This window comes from Erinaceus europaeus, chromosome 18 (genome assembly GCF_950295315.1).
Source record: "Erinaceus europaeus chromosome 18, mEriEur2.1, whole genome shotgun sequence".
In the NCBI taxonomy this organism is placed as follows: Eukaryota; Metazoa; Chordata; class Mammalia; order Eulipotyphla; family Erinaceidae; genus Erinaceus; species Erinaceus europaeus.
In genome coordinates, this window is record NC_080179.1 from 21902800 (window position 1) to 21928092 (window position 25293).

Genomic DNA, 25293 nt, shown 5'->3' on the forward strand with positions numbered 1-25293 from the left:
TCAGGAATCTAAAGGCAAGACTATAGCAGATGAGATTTGGGGTCTCCATTGTGGACAAATCTAGTAGGTCTACTTTAGGTATATTCCAAGTGGCCCGTGACATTACTAATTTTTGTCTGAGTCTGAGAGCTAATATGCAGGTGGACCAAAGGCATTGTCTGGGAAGCTGGATCAGGGAAGAGAGTAGCTCCCAAATATGGGAAAAGTATATAAGGACCATTGACCGTAACAAAATTTTTTAGACCATAGGAACTTTGTTTAATCATTTTGTAATTGGTATTAGTCAAGATACAGAGGAGTTGCAATATTCCTTTTAGGTTCTGACCTATGTTTTCTTCTCTTCTTTCTCCAGAGCGTTGCTTAGCTCTGGTTTATGGTGGTGCTGGGATTGAACCTGGCACCTCAGAATCTCAGGCATGAGAGTCTGTTTGCATAACCATTATGCTATCTACCCAATCCAGTTTTGACCTTTCTTGTTTTTTATTTGACCTTTCTTATTTAGATATTTAATAACTAATTTTTCTTATGTATAATTCTGAACTAGGTAGTTATATTTCTATGGACTTACAATGAAATGAAAGATGACTAGTAATTCACTAAAGCCTGATTTACTGAGGCTAGATAGAAAGCTATGTGTGTATACATATACATACACATCTGCAGTATCTCATGTAATCCAAAAGATATTTTGTGACATATATGTGTGTGTGTGTGTATACACACACACACACACACACACACACACACACACACACACACACACACATATCTTATTGCTTTTAGAGACAATCTGAAACCCAGCAACAAAATAACATATGTAAGCCTCTACAACTATTAAGTAGTAACATTCAACTTCCAGTTGGAGGCCTGTCGGACTGCAAAAGTCTGTGTGCCTAGGGGTAGGACGGTAACATAAAAAGACTTTCATGGCTGAGGCACCAAAAGTCCTAGTTCAATCCCCAGCACCACCATAAACCAGAGTGGAGCAGTGCTCTGATAAAGTAAATAAATAAATAAAAATAAATAAGATTTTTATAAGCTTATGTGTTGAGCAATTCAGTATGCTGCCTGCAGAGTATCTATTTTATCTTATTTACTTAAGGTTTTTAATAATTGAAGTAGCATTGCATTGCCACATCATGCAAGTTTCAAGTATGCAGTAGTATGTATCCACATTTGTATATGCTACATATACATATTAATTTCACTACTAAAAATTCACTCTATCCATCATCATGAAATTGATACCCTAATCCCTATTTAGTCACTCCTTTCTCCCACCCTTTTGGTAATCACTAATTTAGTCTTATCTAACAATATTGTTTTGATGTCACAGGAGTGAACTCATATGATCTTTAACTTGTTACGATTTATTTCATTTGCCATATAATACCTTCTGGTTCTATCTGTGTTGCTCTAAATGGCAAAATTTAATATTTTTAGTAACTAATAAGATTTCCTTATTTAACATTTCTTCTTGTTATATTACAAGAAACCGCTTGAAATCAGTGACTTTGTTGATAGAGATTATATTGTAGTGGTCCGGGAGGTGGCGCAGTGGATAAAGCATCGGACCGAACTCAGCAGCACATGCACCAGGGTGATGTCTGGCTCTTTCTCTCTGCTCCTATGCTTCTCAAATAAATAAATAAAATATATAAAAAAATAAACAAATAAAATCTTAAAAAAGAAATTATATTGCCATAACCAGGGAGGTGGCACGGTGGATACAATTTTGGATTCTCAAATATGAGGTTATGAGTTTTATCCCTGGCATTGCATATACCAGTGTGATACTCTGGTTCTCTCTTCCCCATTCATAAATAAATAAAAAAAGGAATGACATTTTAGAGAATTAAAACTATAATGAGTTTGTCTCAAAATCTTTGGCATTTGCTTTAGAAAAAGCCCAAAGTTCTGTGCTAGTGATTTTTATTTAAAATAATAATGAATTAGTAAAATTTTCAGAAATTTACATTTTGGAACAATTTTTATTTTGTTCCTAAGGTGCCATATGAAAGAGAAAAAAAAAATAAGGTAGTGGTGTACCTGGTGCAGTGTACATAAAGTACACAAGGAGTTGGGTTCAAACCCAGGTTTCCACCTGTAGGGGGGGAAGCTTCACAAGTGGTGAAGTAGTGATGCAGGTGTCTCTCTTTCTCTCTCCATCTTTGTCTCCCTCTCTCCTCTCAATTTCTCTCTATCAAATAACTAAGTAAAAATTTTAAAAAATTCTTGATACATTTTTTTGACTAACAAGTTCTAGAAAACTTTACTTTTAAATTGACATTGGAATATATTCCTCATATTAACATTCATACTTCCTACTGTGTAGTTATACCTTAACATACGATTTCAAAGAAATTATTTATTTTTCCTTGAGGAATCTTGGGTTTATAAAAGTATATGTAACTTAGAGGCTGGGCAGTGGCTCACCTGGTTAAGCGCACACATTATAATTCGCAAGGACCCAGGTTCAAACTCTTGGTCTCCACTAGCAGAGGGGAATGCATCACAATTGGTAAAGCAGAGCTGCAGGTGTCTCTGTCTCTCTCCCTCTCTATCTTCCCCTCTCCTTTCAATTTCTCTTGTCTCTATACAATAATGAATAAGTATATTTATTAAAAATACATATAATTTATAAGTACAATTTTATACCACTTCAAAATGTCATGATGTCACACCCTCCTCCAAAGTACCACTGTTCCTCCACCAAGATATCTTTGCTTGTATATTGTTACCGGAGCTTTGAATCAAGGTTTACATCAGGAGTTGACTGAATAACTTCCCAGGGAGATTACCTTCTGTTGCTATCTGTGTCCTAGGTTCAACCTCTGGACTCTTGCCTCACTGGGGAATACTTCTCTGCTGTGGTAGTTTTCCCCATCTGTCTCTGTCTCTGTTTTTGTCTTCCACTATCTGATCGACGAAAAATTGGACTTGCATAGTAATTCTGTTAATAAGCAGGTGTTTTTCTGTGGTGATTCAATAGCATTTTGCAATATATCTTCTGTTTCTTTTTTTAATATTTAATTTATTTATTCCCTTTTGTTGCCCTTGTTGTTTTTTATTGTTGTAGTTATTATGGTTGTTGTCGTTGTTGGACAGGACAGAGAGAAATGTAGAGAGGAGGGGAAGACAGAGAGGAGGAGAGAAAGATAGACACCTGCAGACCTGCTTCACCGCCTGTGAAGCGACTCCCCTGCAGGTGGGGAGCCGGGGTTCGAATCGGGATCCTTATGCCGGTCCTTGTGCTTTGCGCCACCTGCGCTTAACCCGCTGCGCTACAGCCCAACTCCCTACAATATAATCTTCTATATTAGATGCAGCAAGTACCTCAAGAACTTGGGTTTGTGCTGAATCTCCTTAGGTTGTTTAGTTTATTTCTGTGGTACTATCTCATACATTACTTCATCTTCTAGGTATATATTCTTCACAGATTGGCTCCGTCCTGCCAAAATTATGAGAGCATGGTGTGATGGATCTCACCTTATGCCCATAGTAAACACCACTCTTGGGTGGCCCAATGGGTTGGCCATTGATTGGAGGTAAGCAGGAATCATCTGGAACTACAGAGTTCCCACTTATTTTGTGGTCATATAATAGAATGAAAGAATTAGTACTACTAATTTTTGCATCTTTGCATCTTTTGCATCTTTGGTTGACATGGAGGAAGGATGGAGAATGATTTATGAACACAGAGAATACAACTGTAGTTCTCAACTTCTGCTGAGGAAAAAAAACCTAATAGATCCATGAATATTCTGAGGAAACTACTAAAGGAAAGCAGAATGATAGGGCCATGTAGAATGTCAGTAAGGAGGGGACAAGACCCAAGTCAAGACAGAAGTAGGATAAGGATTGGGTGAAATGCAGTTCATGTAGAATTGTTTATAGGGGGCGTGTTGAGGATAGGGAAACTTTGGTATCAATTAAACAATAAGTGGTTATTTGCCTATATGTACTCCTAGATATAGTTCTCAAAAATGATGCTATATTTAGGAAGATAGAAAAAAAAATAGCAGGGCAAACAAACTTAGAAACATTAAATAATTTTTAGGAAAGACTAAAGACAAGATAAAGTACATAAGTGTATTTAACCATTTAAGGCCGTATTACTATCATATTTTTTAATGTGTTGATTTCACAAGGAAAACATTTTTAGCTCTATATTAATAACACTTCAAACTTGACAGAACCAAGTTTCCTAACACAAGTGACTATTCACTTCATGAATGCAGCTGTGTCTTTTTGGTGACATATAACTATTTAATTGTTAATGAATATAATCTAAGTTAAAAAATTGGTTCTGTCATCTGAACATGCTTATTCTTGATGTAAAGTTTTCCTTATAGTTTCAGGATAACAAATATTCTTTTATTTTAGTGCTTCGCGATTATACTGGACAGATGCCTTTTTTGATAAAATTGAGCACAGCACCTTTGATGGTTTATATAGGAGAACGCTGAACCATATACCACAGATGACAAATCCATTTGGACTTACTGTACATCAAGGTACGTTTTCAAGAAGAAAATTGTCTAATGCTTTTATGCTTTGAGAGTTATCAGTAAAATCATTTTCATTTGGCAATCTCACAACTCCAGAAAAGCTGGTCATTTTAGAATATAAAAAATTATGAATATGTATAGACTAGTTATTTTACTTTTGGTGAATCTATTTTTACCTTTAGACACTTTTTTTTTCTCTTTTTACCAGGGCACTGCTCAGCTCTGGTTTATGGTGGTATGGGGGAATGAACCAGGGACTTTGGAGCCTCCAGCATGACAATCTCTTTGCATAAACATTATGCTAGCTACTCTCTGCCATTGAACACTTTTATTTTTAAAAAATTTATTTATAAAAAGGAAACAGTGACAAAACCATAGGATAACAGGGGTACAACTCTACACAGTACCCACCACCAGAACTCCATATCCCATCCCCTCCCCTGATAGCTTTCCTATTCTTTATCCCTCTGGGAGTATGGAATGGACCCAAGGTCATAGGATGCAGAAGGTGGAAGGTCTGGCTTCTGTAATTGCTTCCCCGCTGAACATGGGCTTGACAGGTCAATCCATACTCCCAGCCTGCCCCTCTCTTTCCCTAGTGGGGTGGGCTTTGGGGGAAGCGGAGCTCCAGGACATCTTGGTGGGGTCGTTTGTCCAGGGAATTCTGGTTAGCATTGTCCTAGCATCTGAAACCTGGTGGCTGAAAAGAGAGTTAACATATAAAGCCAAACAAGTTGTTGACTAATCATGAACCTAAAGGCTGGAGTAGTGCAGAGGAGGAGTTGTGTGTGTGGGGGGGTCTCCATTTTGTAGATAGCTAGTAGGCATATTTTAGTTATTTTTGAAAGGGCCTGTGGCTAACTTTTTCTTCCCCCCTAAGCATGAAATCTGATATGTAGGTGGATCCTAATTATTGTCTGGGGAAATGATGTCATAGCTGGAAAAAGGACCAGAAAGCTGAATCTGGGAAGAGACTAGCTCCCAAGTATGGGAAAGGTATATAAATACTGCTGACTATAAACCCCATCAATTTGAACTGATCTGAGGCACATATTCAGTTTAGGAGCCTATGTGACCTCTGCATCCCTGTAGATCTGAGCTCATATTCTGTGGTCATGAGTAGGGACGTTCCAAGCTGCCCCAATTTCAGGACCCATCTTCCTCAGGTGGAACAGTATGCTGTCCAGCCTCCTGGAACGTTCTCTACCGTTGTTGATCCACGTTGAGGGCAAGGTCCTATAGGGGACCACAAAGGGATCTATTTTGTTGTTTCTGATAGAGATGACCAGTATCAATGGAGAGAGGGATTTATTCGAGATCTAGGCCCATCATGTCTGTTTGGGAATCGTAGGACTCCCCGACTAGGGCCCCAGCTGGTGGGGGCTGGCCTGATCGTGACCAAAGAGTCATCATTAAAAGCATACCAGTCTCTTGTCCTTATTCAGCTTTTGTATGAACATTTTAGATAATAATTTTGAACTATGTGTGTCACTCTGTAGAGTGTGTATATTGTGCAGGTTGACAACACACAAGTACACTGTTGTATAATACTATGTGGGGAATGTAAATTACTACCTTCATTATTTTTAAATCGAATAGCAAGAGCTATTTGAAGTAACTATTGCACTGTTTCACTCTCTGACTTTTGCAAGAACCTTTTCACAATCCTGTGGAAAAACTATTATATATACTCACCAAGTGTATAGTTAGTGAATGATTAAAGTGGTAGGTAACTGATCTTTTATTCTACAGGCAGGCTAGACTCTGGCTTATCAAGAACAGCAAGATGTAGTCTCCCCCCCCCCCCCCACACACACCAATCTTTCCAGTTGCTGCAAATAGAGATTTCTGGGAGCATGGTATTCTGAGACAGTGCAGTCACACGCATCACACCACTGTATTCCATATTTCTTCTTTCATACACACTCTGCAGTGCAGGCATACAGCTGTGATTTGAGTTGCTGGGAATAAGAATGTAGCTTGGCATCATGAACCAAAAAGTTTGTTTAGTCTTAGGAGATAGGCTTTCTTTGAATGAGCATATCAGAAGTACCAGACCAATTGAGTGCGATGAGATTGAAATCTGTGGGGATCTACTCAGCAAGTGATATTTGAAGTTCTATTGAAAAATACTGTTTAGTGGTCAGTCTAGGGCCTGATGCATATTCTAATTATGGGTGAAGCCTCTTATGGTGAAAAACTTACCTAGTGATTTTTTTAAATATACAAAACACTGTAAGTCAAAGACTTTTCTCATATATATGATGTAGAATTAATATTTAATAAATATATATTCTATTCTGTTTGTATAGAAATGTATGGTATTTAAAATAGTTCAGATGATCTAGTAATTGTTTTAATGAGATGAATCATTTATAAATACTAAACTCTCTCCCCCCTAGCCACCCCCATGAATTCACTGCCATTTGCCACTAATGGTGTTAGGTACATGCCATCTCCTGTCATACAGGAACATTTTAGGAATGTTAATTTACTTTTCTTTGCTGAATGTTTGGGGATTGACTAAAAATGCAGATTTTCTACCTTTTGGTCCCATCATATTGAAAACAATGGCTAGTAGTTGTAGCAAAAAAAAAAGATCGTATCTAACAGCACTCTTCATGATGAATTTCTTATAGAAGGCTTCTTATTGCACAGTAGCATGGAAATTTGTGCCTCTTTTTTAATGAAAGATCTACTTGACTATCTATGCACCAGAAAGGTTATTGATCTCCTTATGTATTTAAGTATATTAAGATATCTTTATGAGTGGTGTGATTGAAATTGTCAGTCTAGACAAGATTTAATTGACTAATTATTGTTTAGTTAATTAGATCAAACGGGTATAATTTGTAAGCCATTTTATTGTTAGTGTGAATTTTTAGATGAACTATTGTTAAAAAGGAAAACTGACTTTTATTCAATACATTGTTTTAAAAACTGTTGAAATGTTTGTTTACTTCCTGGGTCCAGGAATTAGTGTAAAGTAAAAAGAATTACATTTTTAATGTCTAGAATTATACATTCCCTTTAAAGGTTTTAAGTTTTCTGGAGTGTTACTGTGATTGTTGATGTAGGCTCACTTCTTTTTTTTTTAAGAAATGATTAATTAACAAAACCATAGGGTAGGAGGGGTACAACTCCACACAATTCCCACCACCCAATCTCCATATCCCACCCCCTCCCCTGATAGCTTTCCCATTCTCTATTCCTCTGGGAGCATGGACCCAGGGTCATTGTGGGTTGCAGAAGGTAGAAGGTCTGGCTTCTGTAATTGCTTCCCCGCTGAACATGGGCGTTGACTGGTCGGTCCATACTCCCAGTCTGCCTCTCTCTTTCCCTAGTAGGGTGGGTCTCTGGGGAAGCGGAGCTCCAGGACACATTGGTGGGGTCTTCAGTCTAGGGAAGCCTGGCCGGCATCCTGATGACATCTGGTACCTGGTGACTGAAAAGAGAGTTAACATACAAAGCCAAACAAATTGTTGAGCAATCATGGACCCAAATCTTGGAATAGTGGAGAGGAAGTGTTAGGGGGGTACTCACTGCAAACTCTAGTGCACTTCTGCTCTCAGGTATATATTTTGCAGTAGTTTATGGATACGTGTGAACATATGCTCTCACAGAAACTGGTGTATATCTAGGTTTTGGGACTTTGTTAGAAAGTGAACCACCTGAGATGGAATTAGAGTATACTATGAAAGGAAAGGTATCACCCGAGTAATGAAGCTGAAGGGTTGTCATTCCACACGTGAAGTCTCTGGACACAGTCTGAAGTGAAGCATGTTGAGGTGGCCATCGGTAAACGTTGGTTAGGTTGTGATCGGCAGATGCAATATTATTTGATATGTATTGAGAGAGGCATACGGGAAAGTGGGCCCTATCCAAGGGTTCCAGGACTGGGGGAAGTAGAGGCACTATAGTGGAGATGTGAGGTTCCTGCTGTCTTAGGGTTCAAAAAGACAATCGATAGTTAATATTGTCATCACATTAATTGGTAATTGGGTTAACTTTGAAAAGTCCTTTTGTTAGGGTTTGCTGTACAGTGCCCAGTATCTTGTATGTAGCTGTGCTATTGGTTGCTTCTGATCTACTTGGTCTAGGCTTTTGAGAGAGTCCGCATATCAATTACACAGGTAGGCTCACTTCTATGCATACTGTCACGGAGTTCCCAAACATTGAAAGTTCCTCTACATTTCTCCTTTTCAATAGCTTCCCTTCCCTTCCCTTCCCTTCCCTTCCCTTCCCTTCCCTTCCCTTCCCTTCCCTTCCCTTCCCTTCCCTTCCCTTCCCTTCCCTTCCCTTCCCTTCCCTTCCCTTCCCTTCCCTTCCCTTCCCTTCCCTTCCCTTCCCTTCCCTTCCCTTCCCCTCGCCTTTCTTCCTTCTCCTCCACCCCTTCCACCCCAACTAGGTTCATTGTTGAGACTTTGTGTCTGCAACATGAACTCACCACTCCTGGAAGTTATTCCTCCCTCCCTCCCTCCCTTCCTTTCCTAGGACAGAGAAAAATTGAGATCAGAGAGGGAAAGAGAAACAGAGGCACCTGCAGCACTGCTTCACTACTCATGAAACTTTCCCCCTGCAGGTGGGAGGGTGGGGACTTAAAACCCAGATCCTTGTGCATGATAATGTGTGCACTCAGACAAGTGTACTATCACCGAACCTTTTCAACAATTTCTTAGGTTAATTTTAAAAGAATAAGTCAGTTAAAATTTAATTTTATGAATTACTATCTGCTGGCCTTATTGAATAATAACAATTCAATAAAAAATTCCCAACCAAGTTTAAACGTAATTGCTAGTAGATGACACAGAATACCACTCGATATATGCTTACCTGAATATGAACTTTGCTATTATATTTATAGGTGTCTGAAGAGTTATTTCTAGAGAGTAGAAGATTATGAAAAATTTATAACTAAAGCATGTTACAGCTAATTATAGAAGGAATATATCACAGTTGCAAGAGGGATTGAAAGCCTATTGCATTTCTCAGAGTGATCTGTAAATCAGCTATGGCTATGTTCATCCCCTGTATTTCTTCTCAGAATATGTGTATTTTACTGACTGGAGACTGAAAGCTATTGTTCGAGTTAGAAAAAGCAATGGTGGAGAGAGGACAGTTATCCGAAGTGGCATCAGAAGCATAAAGCTTGTGAAATCTTATGATGCCACCGTCCAGACTGGTGAGTGAGACTGCCAAGTTATTTTATATATTTGTTTAACATGGTGCTAAACTATATTGTTTTAATATAGTTTCTTATATTTTGTATTCTTGTCACATAGTTTAGCAATATGACTTAAATCTGTTTAACTCTGCTCTTAAATTACTTGTTGGGAAAACACATTTTAATACTCTTCTGCACTTAAACTGAATGTTTTGTTTGGCCTGCTGATTTCCAACAGGAAGCTACTATTTTAGTATTGTGTCTAATTTTTTTTGGTAAGCAAATTGAATGTGTCATCTACCTAGTGGAAATGTGTTCCACTGACCATCTCATCCATTGCCATTCCAGGCTCTAATCAATGTAGTCAACCCACCCATCCAAACGGCGACTGTAGCCACTTCTGCTTTCCAGTGCCAAACTACCAGAGGGTGTGTGGTTGCCCCTATGGAATGAAGCTGTCTTCCAATCACTTGACATGTGTAGAAAACCATTCTGAAGAACCACCCATGGAACTATGTGGCTCCTTGTCCTTCATCTGTAATAACAGCAAATGTGTGCCTAGTTTCTTCCGCTGTGATGGAACTGATGACTGTCATGATAATAGCGATGAACAGCTATGTGGTACATTTAGTAAGTAATGCAGACACTGGAGATACTTTGTGATATGAATAGAACAGAGAGAGGTGATTGGTTATCTCTGTGGGAAAAGCTATCTTTTAGAACCTCATACTTTTAACATGTAAGTACAAAGACGAGTATCATTCCTAGATAATGCAAATGACATTGGACCTTTGACCTGATGCTGAATCACTGCATCTTGGATCACTCAGAAAGTTGAATAAAATAAAGTAGATATGATTTTTGATATCTTGGTAGCTTTAGAGGAAAAGTACTTATAAAAAAAATTGAAAGGTTAGTGTGTTACATCCCCTCCTCCTTCTCTTATGTAAATCAGAGATAAAATGGTGGTTTTAATTTTTTTTTTTGCCTCCAGCCTTATTGATGGGGGCTCCGTATCTGCACCATGAATCCACTGCTCCTGGAGGCCATTTTTCCCTTCTCTTGCCCTGGTTACTTTATCGTTGCAGTTATTATTATCGTTGTTGGATAGGACAGAGAGAAATAGAGAGAGCAGGGGAAGACAGAGAGGGGGAGAGAAAGATAGACACCTGCCGACCTGTTTCAGTGCCTGTGAAGTGACTCCCCCTGCAGGTGGGGAGCCAGGGCTCGAACCGGGATCTTTACCCTAGTCCTTGCGCTTTGCACCATGCGAGCTTAACCTGCTGGGCTACTGCTTGACCCCTGGTGGTTTTAATCTTTACAATGCTCTTCTGATGTAAATCCACTCTAAATTTTGGAGTCCAATAAAATATTGTAGAATTTAGAAGAGTTTCATTTAAATTTCAAGGTGAGATTAATAGTAACAATAAATTATCTTTTGAAGAAATGACAGATTTGAAAATGAAAATACCCACTATACATATTTTCTGAAATTTAGTTTTTTCTTCCTTTAGTGTATTATCTTCCTATTTCTAAAAGTAAAATTTTTTACTTGAGCACTTAGTATTATTAACATTTTTCAAGTGACACATTTTCAGGTTTCTGTAAGCTAAGTTTGCAATTGTAATCAGAGAAACAGTATAGCTTAGAAGTAAAAGAAAGTGTCTTAAATCTTGAATCTCGGGCCAATCTCTAAATCTTTCAAAATCTCTGCTTTCTTGTCTATTGCATGTTGATGATTCCTTGTGTCATACAGTATTCTTGTGAGGACTGAGAGAGAAAGTGTCTTTAAAGAAGACATTTAGAAATGTTTCTGTCATGATAATGTAATGTCAGGCAGTGATGATGATGACTTGTTTATTTCTGCCGAGCTAGCCTAATGCTCCCATTGAAAAAGGATCTATCTATGTTAAAAAATCATAAAAAGTCTAAAAACCAAAACCAGACCAAACCAACCAACCAAACAAACAAACGAAAACCCCAAATATCTTCTGACGGATGTGCTTCTGTTATAGATAATTCTTGTTCATCGTCGGCATTCACCTGTGGGCATGGAGGAGGGTGTATTCCTGCAAAATGGCGCTGCGACAAAGAGAATGACTGCGCGGACGGCAGCGATGAAGAAGACTGTCCCACACAAGCACACATCACCTGTTCTGCACCCTTGTACACATGTAATAATAGCCGATGTATCCCAAGGAGTTGGCTCTGTGATACGGATAATGATTGTGGTGATGGATCTGATGAGAACAACTGCAGTAAGTTTTGAACTGATTTCTTTGTGTTTGCCAGCTTAGTAAAGAGATTTTTCTAAAAAAACATTTTATTGGGAGTCGGGTGGTAGCACAGCGGGTTAAGTGTACGTGGCGCAAAGTGCAAGGATCGGTGTAAGGATCCCGGTTCGAGCCCCCGGCTCCCCACCTGCAGGAGAGTCACTTCACAAGCAGTGAAGCAGGTCTTCAGGTGTTTCTCTCCCCCTCTCTGTCTTCCCCTCCTCTCTCCATTTCTGTCTGTCCTATCCAACAGCAAGACATCAACAACAATAATAATTACAGCAATAAAACAACAAGGGTAACAAAAGGGAGTAAATAAAAGTAAATATTAAAAAAATTTATTAGTGATTTAATATTGATGAACACAATCGTAGGATAATAGGGATATAATAGGGTCCCCACCACCCATAATAAATAGATTTTAATAGAGTAGTAAATAGATTTTAATAAATCTTTCCGCTTTCCTCTGAGGTTCACCCAATTTTTATTGTAAGGCACTGTCTTCTAGTCTGTCTCTTTATTTAATGTAACTTCCCATGTCACAAACAGTGCCTCCTGCAGGTCTGACACTAAGGCTGCTTATTAGCAAGGTAGGATCCTGACTTTCAAGTTTTTCTGTTTAGACATCAGATTAAATGTATTATCATGATCTGTCTATACATTGTTGCTACTAGACAACTGGCCCATGATAATTAATTGAGTTCACCCGCTTAACTATGGTTTAGAGTAATGGACCAGTAATGCCCATTTTCCTAGTGTGGTCTATATCTGAAGTTATATTCACCTTTTCTGATTCTGTTTTTATGACATTCTTACTTTTGTTTCCAAAACCTATCTTTGTTTTTAGTATTCTAGCTATGATGACTTTGACAGTGTTGTAGATTTGAAGGAATATTAGACACATTGGACTGAGATGATTTATGTATCTTAACATTTTCCAGTTCTGATTCTGTACATATTGTAATGTGTGCCCTACAGGGTGCACTGTTGCCCTTGCCTCTGATACATATAGAGCAAGAAATAAATTCCTATTTGTTTTTGCTTTTGGGTGACATTAGACCCTGAGGAGACATGTTTGCCCAGTCAGTTTCGTTGCCCTGATCATCGATGTATTTCCATGTCTTTTGTGTGTGATGGGGACAAGGACTGTATTGATGGATCTGATGAGAATGGTTGTGGTAAGTTATTAATTATTTTCATTCATGATGTTTAAAAAAAATCTCAGTGTTTAGTTACTTTTCCTTCGAGCTAATTCTGATTTTCTCTTTCATTCTTAGTAATTAATTGCACTACTTTTCAATTCAAATGTGCCTCTGGAGATCAGTGTATTGCCAACATGTATCGTTGTGACGGTGTTTTTGACTGCAATGACAACTCTGATGAGATAAACTGTCGTAAGTATCATAAATTTAGAAACTTTAGGTGAAAGTGTTTTTGTCTTTACCAGTGTTGATATTACCACAGATTTTTGCAGGAAAGATAGCCTAAATTGCATGGCATTAGCAAGAGTTCAGTATTGAATGCATAGTTTACTTGACAAGGCATTACAAAATAATGACCCTTAATTTGTGAATCAAGTGATTGTATAAATGAGCTCTTTTAGATTACCTTGTAGGTAGTTTAATATTTCTTTTAGATTCCCTCCCTCTTTCCCTACTACATTAAAAATTAGTTGATTATATATATTTCAAGTTTTACTCTATGTAAAGCTTTTTTTGTCTTTTCAATGATTTCTTTTAAGCCTCAGTAGGGAAGAGCAGACCATGGTATAAATATGATGTGAAATGGTATTTGATAGTGAATCTAACTAATGCATTCTTTTAGCTATTATTTTTCAAATGTTTATTAAAATAATGTGGTCTTTGTCTTTAGTATTTGGTAGGAGAAGCATAAAAAGTAAAAGATAATTGAAATTAGATAATGACAAGGGCCTTAGAATGGTAGACTAAATTCTATGGAGCTTCGAAGAAACTGATTCTTATAGCAGGGGACTCAAGGATGTCTTTATGGACTATGATCTGGGGGCAATCTCCATCAATCTCAGACTATAATGGACTAGATTCAAGTTGGCCATTTTTTTTTTGTTGCTAAATGGATTTTACTCCTTTATCATTTACTTATTTATGAGATAGAGATAGAGAGAAAGACACTGACTGATACTGGAGCACTGTTCACTTCTCGCATATGGTGATGCTGTGAATTGAACCTGGTGCCGCAGGGACCTCAGACATAAAAATCTAGTGCATTATCGCTGCATTCTCTCCAGACCACTAATTGGTTTTAAACTTTAAAAAGATGTCAGTGGTAAAAAAAAAAATGTCAGTGGTGTGGCCATTTATTTTATCAGTAGAATTGTGGGCTGCAGACTGTTAATGCTTAAGTTGGAGGTGAGATCAGAAACTGTACCTGTGTGTTAAGGACTTTACTCACCAATAAAATGATGTGAAGAGACACAAAGTAGGTTTATTAGTTCTCCTTCTGAATCAGAAGTGTTTAAGTCGATGGATGAAAAGGTACAACACAAAAATGCCTAACTATTTTAACATTTAATTTTATTTTGGACAGAGAAAGAAATTGAAAGAGAAGAGGGATATATATATATATATATATATATATATGAGAGAGAGAGAGAGAGAGAGAGAGAGAGAGAGAGAGAGAGACAGAGACCGAGAGACCTGCAATACCACTTTACTATTTATGAAGCCTCCTCCCTGCAGGTGGGGATTGAAGGCTTGATCCCAGGACCTTGTGTACTGTAATTTGTGCACTCAGCTGGGTGTGCCATCACCAGCACCTTATACCCATGTTCATAACACTCAGAAATTCCCCTTCCTCCCTCCCTCCCTCCCTCCCTCCCTCCCTCCCTCCCTCTCTCTCTCTCTGTCTCTCTCTCTCTGTCTCTCTTTTTCTTGTCTCCTCCTGCCCTCCACCCTTTTCCCTTTAAATTTGCATGTGTGAGAGATAACCAGGACATCTCTCTGGCATATGTTATGTAAGGAATCGAACTCAGGATGTCATGCTTTCAGAGTCTAATGCTTAATTTACTTTGCCACCACCTGAGCTCCCACTCAGAAATTTTTAATCATTGATTTTCCTCTTTCACACTGAACACATGAAATTCTGTGATGATCTGAAGTGAAACCACCATCTGTTATTGACTTGCTGTTGCCTTAGGAAGTCCTTGGGGTGAATTTGGGCTAACCCTGTGAAACTGGGAAGTAATTCTTATTTCATACGGATTTTCCAATGAATAGTAGAAAGTTTTAGAAGAATTAATGACTTAAGGTAGCTTTTTATTTACTTAATATGTGCTTGTTTCACTAGATATAGTCCATCTGAGGGAAAATTAGGACATTCAAATCTATATTAAACATAGATTCAAAGTAAGCATAAACATTTCAACTTGCTTGAAATGCTCTAATGCTTCTTTAATAATGAAAGATAGAATTAATTAATTAATTAGTTAATTTATGTTTTTGCCATGAGGGTTATCACTGGGGCTCAGTGTCTGCACTTGAATCTACTGCTCCTGGTGGCTTTTTTCCTTTCCATTTTATTGGATAGGACAGAGAGAAATTGAGAGGGGAGGGGAGATGGAGGGGTAAGAGAAGGATAGACACCTGCAGACCTGCTTCACTGCTTGTGAAGTGACACTCCCTGTAGGTGGGGAACAGGGGCTCGAACTAGTATCCTTGCGTGTGTCCTTGTGCTTGTACTATGTGAGCTTAACCCAGTGCACCACTGTCCAGCCCCTCATTATTTAATCTGTAATTGGACAGACACTAGAAATACAGGAAACAAAGTTTTCTTTTAATTAAGGAACTTATTTTCTATCTGAGAGTTGTGTACCCTGTTCGTAGTTTGTTGTTAGAGCCACTAATCCTACTCAGTTTATGGAGCATGTCTTTAGGCTTGCTCTCCCTTCTAGTGCATGTGTATATGGTAACTCTCATAACCATGTTAGAGTACATGTAGAAATAGAGGGTATCATGTGAACTCTTTAAATCCAAATCTCTAGTGGGCTGGCTGTGCACCATGCTAAGGTTTGGCTTGTTTTATTGCTAAAATGTAAGAAGAGAAAAGGGGGCATTGGGAGGTCATTAGGAAGCTCTGTCACAGCTCAATTCCTTGTGGGTAAAGAAAATTATTTAAGACATAATTCTTGCTATAAAGAAGTATACAGTTTAGGTAGGACCAAATTAAGTATCCTAACAGGAAGACTGCAAATATCTTTGACTATGAAATATCTTTGAGTGGCTTTAGGCATAACTGTTCTGGTCCTGAATGTAGAGAAGACCCAATATTATTTTAGAGTTAAGGATTCAGTTTGTTATAAAATTGCCATTTATGTATTCTTGATCGAGTTTTCTGAATCTGTGAAGGGTACGGATGTAATTATGAATCCCATTTACAAATGTCTTTCTCCCTATGCTTTTCTTTTAGCCTCTAGGCCTCCTGGTATGTGCCACCAAGGTGAATTTCAGTGCCAGGATGGTGTCTGTATCCCAGGGAGCTGGGAGTGTGATGGGCACAGAGACTGCACCTCTGGATCTGATGAGCACCAGGGCTGTGCAGCCAGAACCTGTCTTCCATCATATTTTCAATGTGGCAATGGACACTGCATTAGCAGAGAGTGGATCTGTGATGGGGACAATGACTGCGGGGATATGAGCGATGAGAACGACTGTCCTACTCGGGCCTTTCAGTGTCCTAGCTGGCAGTGGCACTGCATTGGCTATAACATCTGTGTGAATATGAGTAACGTGTGTAATGGCGTCCCTGACTGCCCCAGTGGGGTAGATGAGTCCCCACTTTGCAGTAAGTTTCCTGACCACATCACTAGATCATATTTCTCATTAATCCTTTGCACTTGATTCTGTGTTTTTACTTCTTTTCATATCTTTGTTTAGAAAAAGAGGCAAAATGAGAATAGTCGATTTTCAAATTAAATTTTGTTCTGTTTGTAATGTGCTCATAAATTAATTCTCTTAACTTTGATACTTTCTAATTTCAGTCAGAACTTGCCACAAAATAAGTGAAGCCCTGAGATTTGTGTGTACTGTGATTAAAACCCTGTGATTGGCATGTCATCCTAATCACTGTCCTCTCTTTCTTTCCTCTTTAATCAATGCTCACTCTCAGATGAACCCCTGCCCGGTGTGATTGTGAAGGATTGTAGATTCTTATGATTTATATCTGCACTGTTTGCCCTGAAAATGTCTTGACTGTTTAGACTTCTTTTCCCTTCTATTGCATGTTCTGTGTGTGACTCTCATAACCAAGTTAGAGTGTATGTGGAAATAGAGATTTCTATTTCTAGTTATACAAACTACCTTTGGGTGGTTTTAGGCATTGCTGTTCTGACCTTGAATGTAAAGAGTAATGACATGTTAGTGGATCTCACTTCTATCGATCTTCCAGCCTCTGTTCCTAAATGTGAAAACCTTGCCTTTCATTACTGTATGATGGAGGGGGAAAAATGGCAGACAGTGAACAGTAATTTAGAGCTCTTTGTATATTTATTAATGATAGCTATTCTTCTTTTTACAAATCTGTTAAATTATTTATTCATATTTTGTGTATCCCAGACCTCATTCATTCACCACTCTGGGACCTATTTCTCATTCTGACAGACACAGATAAGAATGGAGAAGGGGGGAGAGAGAGAGAAAGAGAAAGAGAAAGAGAGGTATGCTACAGCATCTGAGCTTCACCAGGTGTCAAAGAACTGACATGTGGTGCCAGCACGCTAATGTGGGTCATATACATGACAAGGTACATGTCCTACCTGGTGAGCTTCCTTTTTAGTCCAAAGGTTGTGTTTCTTAGTGTTGACAATCTTTCCCTAACATTCTTATATTGCCCTAAATAGAGGTAAAGCAGACAGTTGGTATGAATGAAGTGACCCAAAACTGGTGAATGTGGAGGACAGTAAGGCTGCCGGCAAACAGGAGCTGACTCCAGTCCACAGGGCACATCCAAGTGGATGCTGCTCTTAGCTTTTACCTGGGTGTTACCTTGAAGGTGACCTGTCTATGTCTGTTTGATAGCAAAGAAGCAGATTCTTGATATTTCATTCACTTCTGTGATTTTCTTTCTTTATTCTAGACCAGGATAGCTGCTCAGATTCCAATGGTGGTTGTACCCATGAATGTGTTCAAGGACCCTATGGGGCTCAGTGCCTATGTCCATCTGGCTATTCGCTTGCCAATGATTCTAAGACCTGTGAAGACATCAATGAATGTGATATTCCTAGCTTTTGTAGTCAGCACTGTTACAATACAAGAGGTTCTTTTCGATGCTGGTGTGATAAAGAATACACTCTTGACATTGATGGAAAGACTTGCAAAGTTACAGGTAATGGTTAATGTGCAAATGAATTAACTCTAGCTGGTTTAACAGCACACCAAGAATTTTACGGTGGAAATTGGAGATAATCATTTGGCAATTATGATTCAAGTGAATTTGAATACTGACATACCATGTGAACTCTTTAAATCCTAATCTCTAGTGGGCTGGCTATGCACCATGCTAAGGTTTGGCTTGCTTTATTGTAAAATGTGAGAAGAGAAGAGGGGGCATTGAGAAGTCATTAGGAAGCTCTGTCACAGCTCAATTCCTTGAGGGTAAAGAAAGTTATTTAAGACATAATTTCTGCTATAAAGAAGTATACAGGTTATAGGACAATTAACTATCTTAACAGGAAGCAGGACAATTAACTATCTTAACAGGAAGAATGCAAAAATTATTCACTACAGATTGACAAGTCAAAAAGATAATATTTAGGAAAGAACTTCTATATGAAAATCAGCTATTAAAGAAAGAAATGATGAACAACATAATTTCAGGGATTTTTTTTCTTCCCCATGGTTTAGATAAACCTATTACCAGCAGTATTGTGCCAAACAATTCAGATATACTTTAATTGCTGTTTCCTGTCAGCATCAGTGACATTTTTGTTTTTTCTTCTTGGGCAGCACCTGAAGGTCTGTTGTTACTTGTGGCGAATCAGAACCAAATTGTTGCTGACAACATCACCTCCCAGATGCATCATATCTCTTCACCTATCCTCCAAGGTTCTCACATTGTAGCTCTTGATTTTGACTCAGTCAGAAATCGTGTGTTTTGGTCTGATGGAACTCAGGGTAAAATCTGGAGTGCATTTCAAAATGGAACAGACAGTAAAGTAGTAAGTTTATTCCTACTGAATTTTTCTTGAGTATGTCTTAGATTTATTTGCTACCATTCACCAAATGAAACCTACCACTAACAGAATGAAGTTAAGAATATTTATTTGATTTAACAAAATGTTATGTACTATTCTTATAAAACCATACTATTGATTTGGTAATCAGTTACATGGGAAGACAAATTTTCTGATCCACACAAATGTAGGTCAAATTAGTTGCCTTATTCTAGACTTTAATATAATTTTCAACTCTGCATTAGTTCTTCTCTTTGGAATTCTTTTTTTATTTGTTTTTGCCCCTAGGTGCTCGAAACTCGTGTCACTATGACTCAAAGTATTGCCGTGGATTGGATCGGTCGCAATCTTTACTGGACAGACTATGCTCTGGAGACCATTGAAGTTTCAAATCTGGAGGGAGAACACAGAACTGTACTGATTAGTAGCAACCTTTCCTATCCAAGGGGACTAGCTTTGGATCCCAGAACTAAGTAAGACATTTTAAAAATGTGGTTTCCTTGACTTATTTTTTGAAGGGAAATCAACAATAATTTGAACTGATTGGCATGTAGATGACAAAATTTAAACTGGTTCATAGTTTAGCCATTGTATAGGGACAGTATAACATCTGACTGGTTGTTTCCATTCTTAATTTGTCTGAATAGTTCTTACAAAGTGCGAAAGATATATTTTGATTGCTCACTTTATTTTAAGACCACATTGATTTATCAGCTTGGAAATTACATTTTTTTCAAAATGGTTGTGGAATCATGTAATTAAATTTGAATGTACAGTGGTGTTCCATATGGGTTACTTATAAATTACTTGTAACTTTGATGCCTCATGCTGATTCATCAACAAAGAACTCTGTGTTGCATCACATAAGCAAGAAAAAATTTTCCCTGCAGGTCCTGAAGGGAAGGTAGTAGAAATTTGTTCAAGTGCTTAGAAACCTCTATGGGCTTCCTTTTTTAATTTAGATTCCACAACTTAGATTGTCTCCTGAAAGATGGTGAGTTGGAAAAATTATGCTGGATGCAATGCAGACTTCCTGAACAGTATACAATCTGACACACCAGTATAATTTGTGATGAATCTCTGCTGGCGAATAATTTGGCCTTCTTATGTAGAACACGATAGGGTAGACAACAAGGACATACACATTTTCCAGATAAACTGTGAATTGCACTGAAACATGGTTTGGCATTAAGTCACTTCCCTGCTACAATTCGCTACTTACTTTGTGAACCATTTAAAACTACCCAGATCATGACTACATTTTTACTTTAGAATACTTTGAGGTGGTAATAAGCTTTGCACATATTTTTGATCTGGAGATGAATTATCTTAAGCAGAACATATACATGAGGTTTTATTTCTTAATAGGATAGTTATTTCCCATGTTTAAACATGACCTTTGCAATTGTTTTCTGTTTTCTTTTCATAGTGACCATCTGATGTTCTGGTCTCAGGGGGGCCAGCATCCTCATATTGAGAGAGCCAGCATGGATGGTAGCATGAGGACTATCATTGTCGAAGACAAGATTTTCTGGCCCACTGGTCTAACTATTGACTACCCCAACAGACTGATCTACTTCATGGATGGCTATCTTGATTATATAGATTTTTGCAATTATAATGGGCACCATAGGAAACAGGTGGTAGCCAGTGACTTGGTAAGTAGGTCATAATTAAGTAGGTCATAATTTGATTAATAAGAAAATGAAAAGAAAATGTGACAAAGACATTATAAGATCAACGCAGCAAATATCAGTGGATGTGAGAAGCACTTTTTAAAATTTTGTTAAGTATTTAATTCTAGTTCATCATCAAATTAATTAATTTTGGATGATTAATAGCACACATGACTTAATTGATCTGTAGATGCTAACCTGTTGATTCTATAAAGTGGGGAGTAGCACAGCGGGTTAAGTGCACGTGGCGCAAAGCGCAAGGACGGGCTCCCCACCTGCAGGAGAGTCGCTCCACAGGCATGAATCATGCCGGTCTGCATGTGTCTATCTTTCTCTCCCCCTCTCTGTCTTCCCCTCCTCTCTCCATTTCTCTCTTGTCCTATCCAACAACGATATCAACAATAATTGCAACAATAAAAACAAGGGCAACAAAAAGGAAATAAATATTTTTAAAAATTTAAAAAAAGGTGTGTTAACCCGAGGAAGCCAGACATTGTTTTGCTTATCTGAGAGAGAAGAGGGGAGGAAGAAAAGAGTGTAGGTGTGACATAGGATTTAGAAAGGCAGAACTATAGGAAAAAAATAGGCAAAAATATGCTCCCAGAGGGATAGAGAATGGGAAAGCTATCGGGGGAGGGGGTGGGATATGGAGATTGTGCGGTGGGAATTGTGTGGAGTTGTACCCCTCCTACCCTATGGTTTTGTTAATTAATCCTTAATTAAATAAAAAAAATTAATGAAAAAATATGTAAATATTTAGATAGATAGAGGTATATAGTCAACCTATATCTGTGACCTTGGGAGAACTATAGTAGTTTCCACTGTTAGGGGATGAGAACACAAAACTCTAGTGGTGGGAGTGGTGCAGAATTATAATACTCTGAGTATCTTGTTTTTGCAGACCACTAATAAGTATAAAAAAATCATAACCTATTCTATGTTTTTGTTTATTTATTTATTTATTGCCACCAAAGGTGTCTGAGGCATGGTGCCAGCACTACTAATCCACTGCTCCTGGAGGCCATTTTCCCCCATTCCTTTTTTTTTCTATTTTATTTGACAGGATAGAGAGGAAGAAAGAAATAGAGACACCTGCAGGTCTGTGCCCCCACTGCAGATTGGGAGCAGGTGTTTCTATTCTTTTTTTCTTTTTTTACCAGAGCACTGCTCATCTCTGGTTTATGGTGGTGTCGGGGATTGAACCTGGGATTCTGGAGCCATCATGCTGTCTCTTTTACCCAGGAGCAGGGTCTTGAACCCAGGTTCTTGTTCATAGTAATATGTGCACTTAATCAGGTGCACCACTGTCCAGCCCCTTCAACATACATGCATACATATATATATATATGGAAATTTCCATATATATATATATATATATATATATATATATATATATATATATATATAGGGAAATCTGAACACTCAGGATTTTTTCACTAGTTAAATGAGAAAATGCAGAAGATGTGTATTTTGCTTAAAAGCTGCCATTGGCTTCTGCTTAAGATTGTTATAGTTTATAAAGTTCTATGACTTGAAGAAACCCTGGAAGGGCATTTCTGGTTTTTTTTTTTTTTTTTTTTTTTAAAAACAATGATCTAAGCTGTATCAGATGCATGTAAACCCATGAGTTAGAGAGTAGGTGGTCGAAATAGCAGTGAGTGCTGAATGGTGGTGATTAAGGGCTAGGCCTTCGGAGTTGGAGATAAAGAGCTTGTCTAATTAGACGAGTGATCCAGATAATTCACCATACTTTCTGTATTTTAATTTTGCTTTTATTTGTAACAAGAATGCACAGTGGAATTATCAATGTGAAACTGAAAATTAACAGTTGATTTTGAATGGTGTTGGGAGCTATAGGGCAGGCAGTATTTTGGTTTTTTTTTTCAAAGCCTTGTGTCCTTACTTAAATGTTAAAGGAAAACGTCATCTTGGGCAAGTGTTCTTTTCTATTTTGTGTGGCTTGAATTTTATTCCTTCTGCTTCTCAGATTCTGCAGCACCCTTATGCCCTAACCCTTTTTGAAGATTCTATGTACTGGACTGACCCCAGCACTCAAAGGGTTCTGCAAGCCAATAAGTGGCATGGGGGGAACCAGTCAGTTATAATTAATGATTTGCGGCGGCCCCTTGGGATTGTGGCGGTTCATCCTGTGAAACAACCTGCTGGTAAGTGAGCCAGCCAGCCAGCCCTCCTCTTTGGGAGGAGCTGGGAAAACACTCTGCAAAGCTAAATGCACAGTTGCAGACACATTTGGATGATGCAGTTTCTTTTCATTTCTGTGATTTATATTTATAAATTTATTTTTATTTACTTTATTATTAATTTTTTACATTTATGTATTTAATTATTTATTTATTCATTTCATCAGAGCACTGCTCACCTCTGGCTTATGGTGGTGTGGAGGGATTGAACCCGGGACTTTGGAGCCTCAGCCATGAGAGTCTCTTTGTGTAACCATTATGCTATCTACCCCCTGCCTTGTGAATTTATTTATTTTGCAGGAGAGACAGATCAGAGCACAACCTGTCTTATGTGGTGCCAGGGACCATATCGAGCGACTCACATCTGCAAGCTATTCCCTCTGCTCCTGAGCCATTTCCCTGTCCCATTGTTCCTATTTACTAAGGATAGATAACTCTAATCTTGTATGCAACTTTTTTTTTCTTGGTGGAGCTGGAGCTCACATTAATTACTCTGGGATTTTTTTTTCATTCAGATAGAGAGGAAGGGAAAGACAGCACAGCACTGGAGCTTCCTCTAGTGCTGTGGTACCTCCTGTGCAGTCACAGGGAACGAAGATGGGCCATGTGCATGGCCGGTACTGCTCTTTAAACATTATTCAAATGAACTGATGCATTGACTCTACCAAGGTCAGTGTAATAAGAATGTATTAAAACTAGACAATGGCGCAAAGCACAAGGACCGGCATAAGGATCCCGGTTCGAGCCCCGGCTCCCCACCTGCAGGGGAGTTGCTTCACAGGCGGTGAAGCAGGTCTGCAGGTGTCTATCTTTCTCTCCTCCTCTCTGTCTTCCCCTCCTCTATCCATTTCTCTTTGTCCTATCCAATAACGACAACAACAATAATAACTACAACAACAACAACAAAAAAACAGCAAGGGCAACAAAAGGGAATAAATAAAATAAAAAATAAATATTAAAAAAAATTTAAAAAAAAACTAGAAAATATCCCATGAGCATTCAGGGTCCCTTTTTTCAAGGAGCCAAGGCACAGAAAGATGTCACCAAAGGAAGGTTTTTATTACTCCAGACTTGGGCAATAGTGAGTGTCAAGGGCAGATACCAAAGGCATACTTTGCTTTCATTGAAGGTAAAAAGATCTTCTAGGTCAGGCAAGGAGTCATATATTATTTAGTGTCATGTTTCTGTTTTTTTTATTAAATTCTAAATTGCTCAGTGGCTATTCATAATCTGGTTATGGAGTAGATTGATCTGTGACCTTGGATAAGTAATTCCTCCCTTTATGTCTCATGAATCTTATATTGAATCAAGGGACATCTAAAATGCTTTAGAGAAAAAAAACAAAAACCCAAATCAACAGCAATATCATAACATAGTATGTTTCTAAGTATTGGGGACCTTTGGGACACCACTGACAGCATGATTCTGCACATCCTATCAGGGAGACTTTTTAAAAATCGATTTTGTAATGAAGACTCTAGGATAAGAGGGGTACAATTCCACACAATTCCCATCACCAGAGTTTTGCATCCCACCCTCTCCATTGGAAGCTTTCCTATACTTCATCCCTCTTGGAGTATGGATCCAGGATCATTATGGGATGCAATTACAGAAGCCAGATTTTTCATCTTCAATTGCTTCTCCACTGGACATGGGCTTTGACAGTTTGATTCATACTCCCAGTCTGTTTCTATCTTTCCCTAGTGAGACAGGGCTCTGGAGAGGTGGGGTTGCAGGACACATTGGTGAGGTCATCTGCTCAGGGAAGTCAGGTTGGTGTCATGGTAGCGTCTGCAACTTGATAGCTGAAAAGCATTAAGCTATAAAGCAGAACAAATCGTTTAATAATCAGAAACCTTAGGGTAAGAGTATACAGCAGATGAGATTGGGGTCTTTAGGAGAAACTTTTGATTTACTAAGGCTATCTTCACTTCTCTTTCTATTACAGCCATAAATACATGTGCCGGGGCCTCCTGTAGCCATCTGTGCCTGCTTTCTTCACAGAGACCACGGCTCTACTCCTGCGCTTGTCCTTCAGGATGGACTTTATCTCAAGATTCTGTGACCTGTGTGAGAGGTATGGTATGTCCTTGAAGTAACTCCAGAAACTCTGGAACTTGCCCGAGTTTGTGTAAAGCAGTAGTGGCCCTAAACCACTTGCAGGCCAAGTTTGTCTCATGCTCCTTTTATTTCAGATGTCTATGGGATGTGATGACTTAAACCAAACACATCAGTTGTAATGGAGTCTCTGTAGAAAAAGCTGT

The 25293-nt window shown here is 38.4% G+C and overlaps 1 protein-coding gene across 1 annotated transcript in view; it reads left to right on the forward strand.

Annotated features, from left to right (window-relative positions):
- LRP2 (LDL receptor related protein 2) overlaps nucleotides 1–25293 on the forward strand; it is a 201822-nt gene that overhangs the window by 79058 nt on the left and 97471 nt on the right. Inside the window, exons 18-31 of the mRNA XM_060177750.1 lie at nucleotides 3423–3548; nucleotides 4387–4517; nucleotides 9556–9693; nucleotides 10024–10305; nucleotides 11691–11933; nucleotides 13007–13126; nucleotides 13226–13342; nucleotides 16392–16766; nucleotides 18057–18305; nucleotides 18926–19137; nucleotides 19441–19625; nucleotides 20582–20810; nucleotides 22816–22993; nucleotides 24978–25106. Coding sequence (XP_060033733.1) covers nucleotides 3423–3548; nucleotides 4387–4517; nucleotides 9556–9693; nucleotides 10024–10305; nucleotides 11691–11933; nucleotides 13007–13126; nucleotides 13226–13342; nucleotides 16392–16766; nucleotides 18057–18305; nucleotides 18926–19137; nucleotides 19441–19625; nucleotides 20582–20810; nucleotides 22816–22993; nucleotides 24978–25106 — 2714 coding nt within the window. The remainder of the gene's footprint in view (nucleotides 1–3422; nucleotides 3549–4386; nucleotides 4518–9555; nucleotides 9694–10023; nucleotides 10306–11690; nucleotides 11934–13006; nucleotides 13127–13225; nucleotides 13343–16391; nucleotides 16767–18056; nucleotides 18306–18925; nucleotides 19138–19440; nucleotides 19626–20581; nucleotides 20811–22815; nucleotides 22994–24977; nucleotides 25107–25293) is intronic.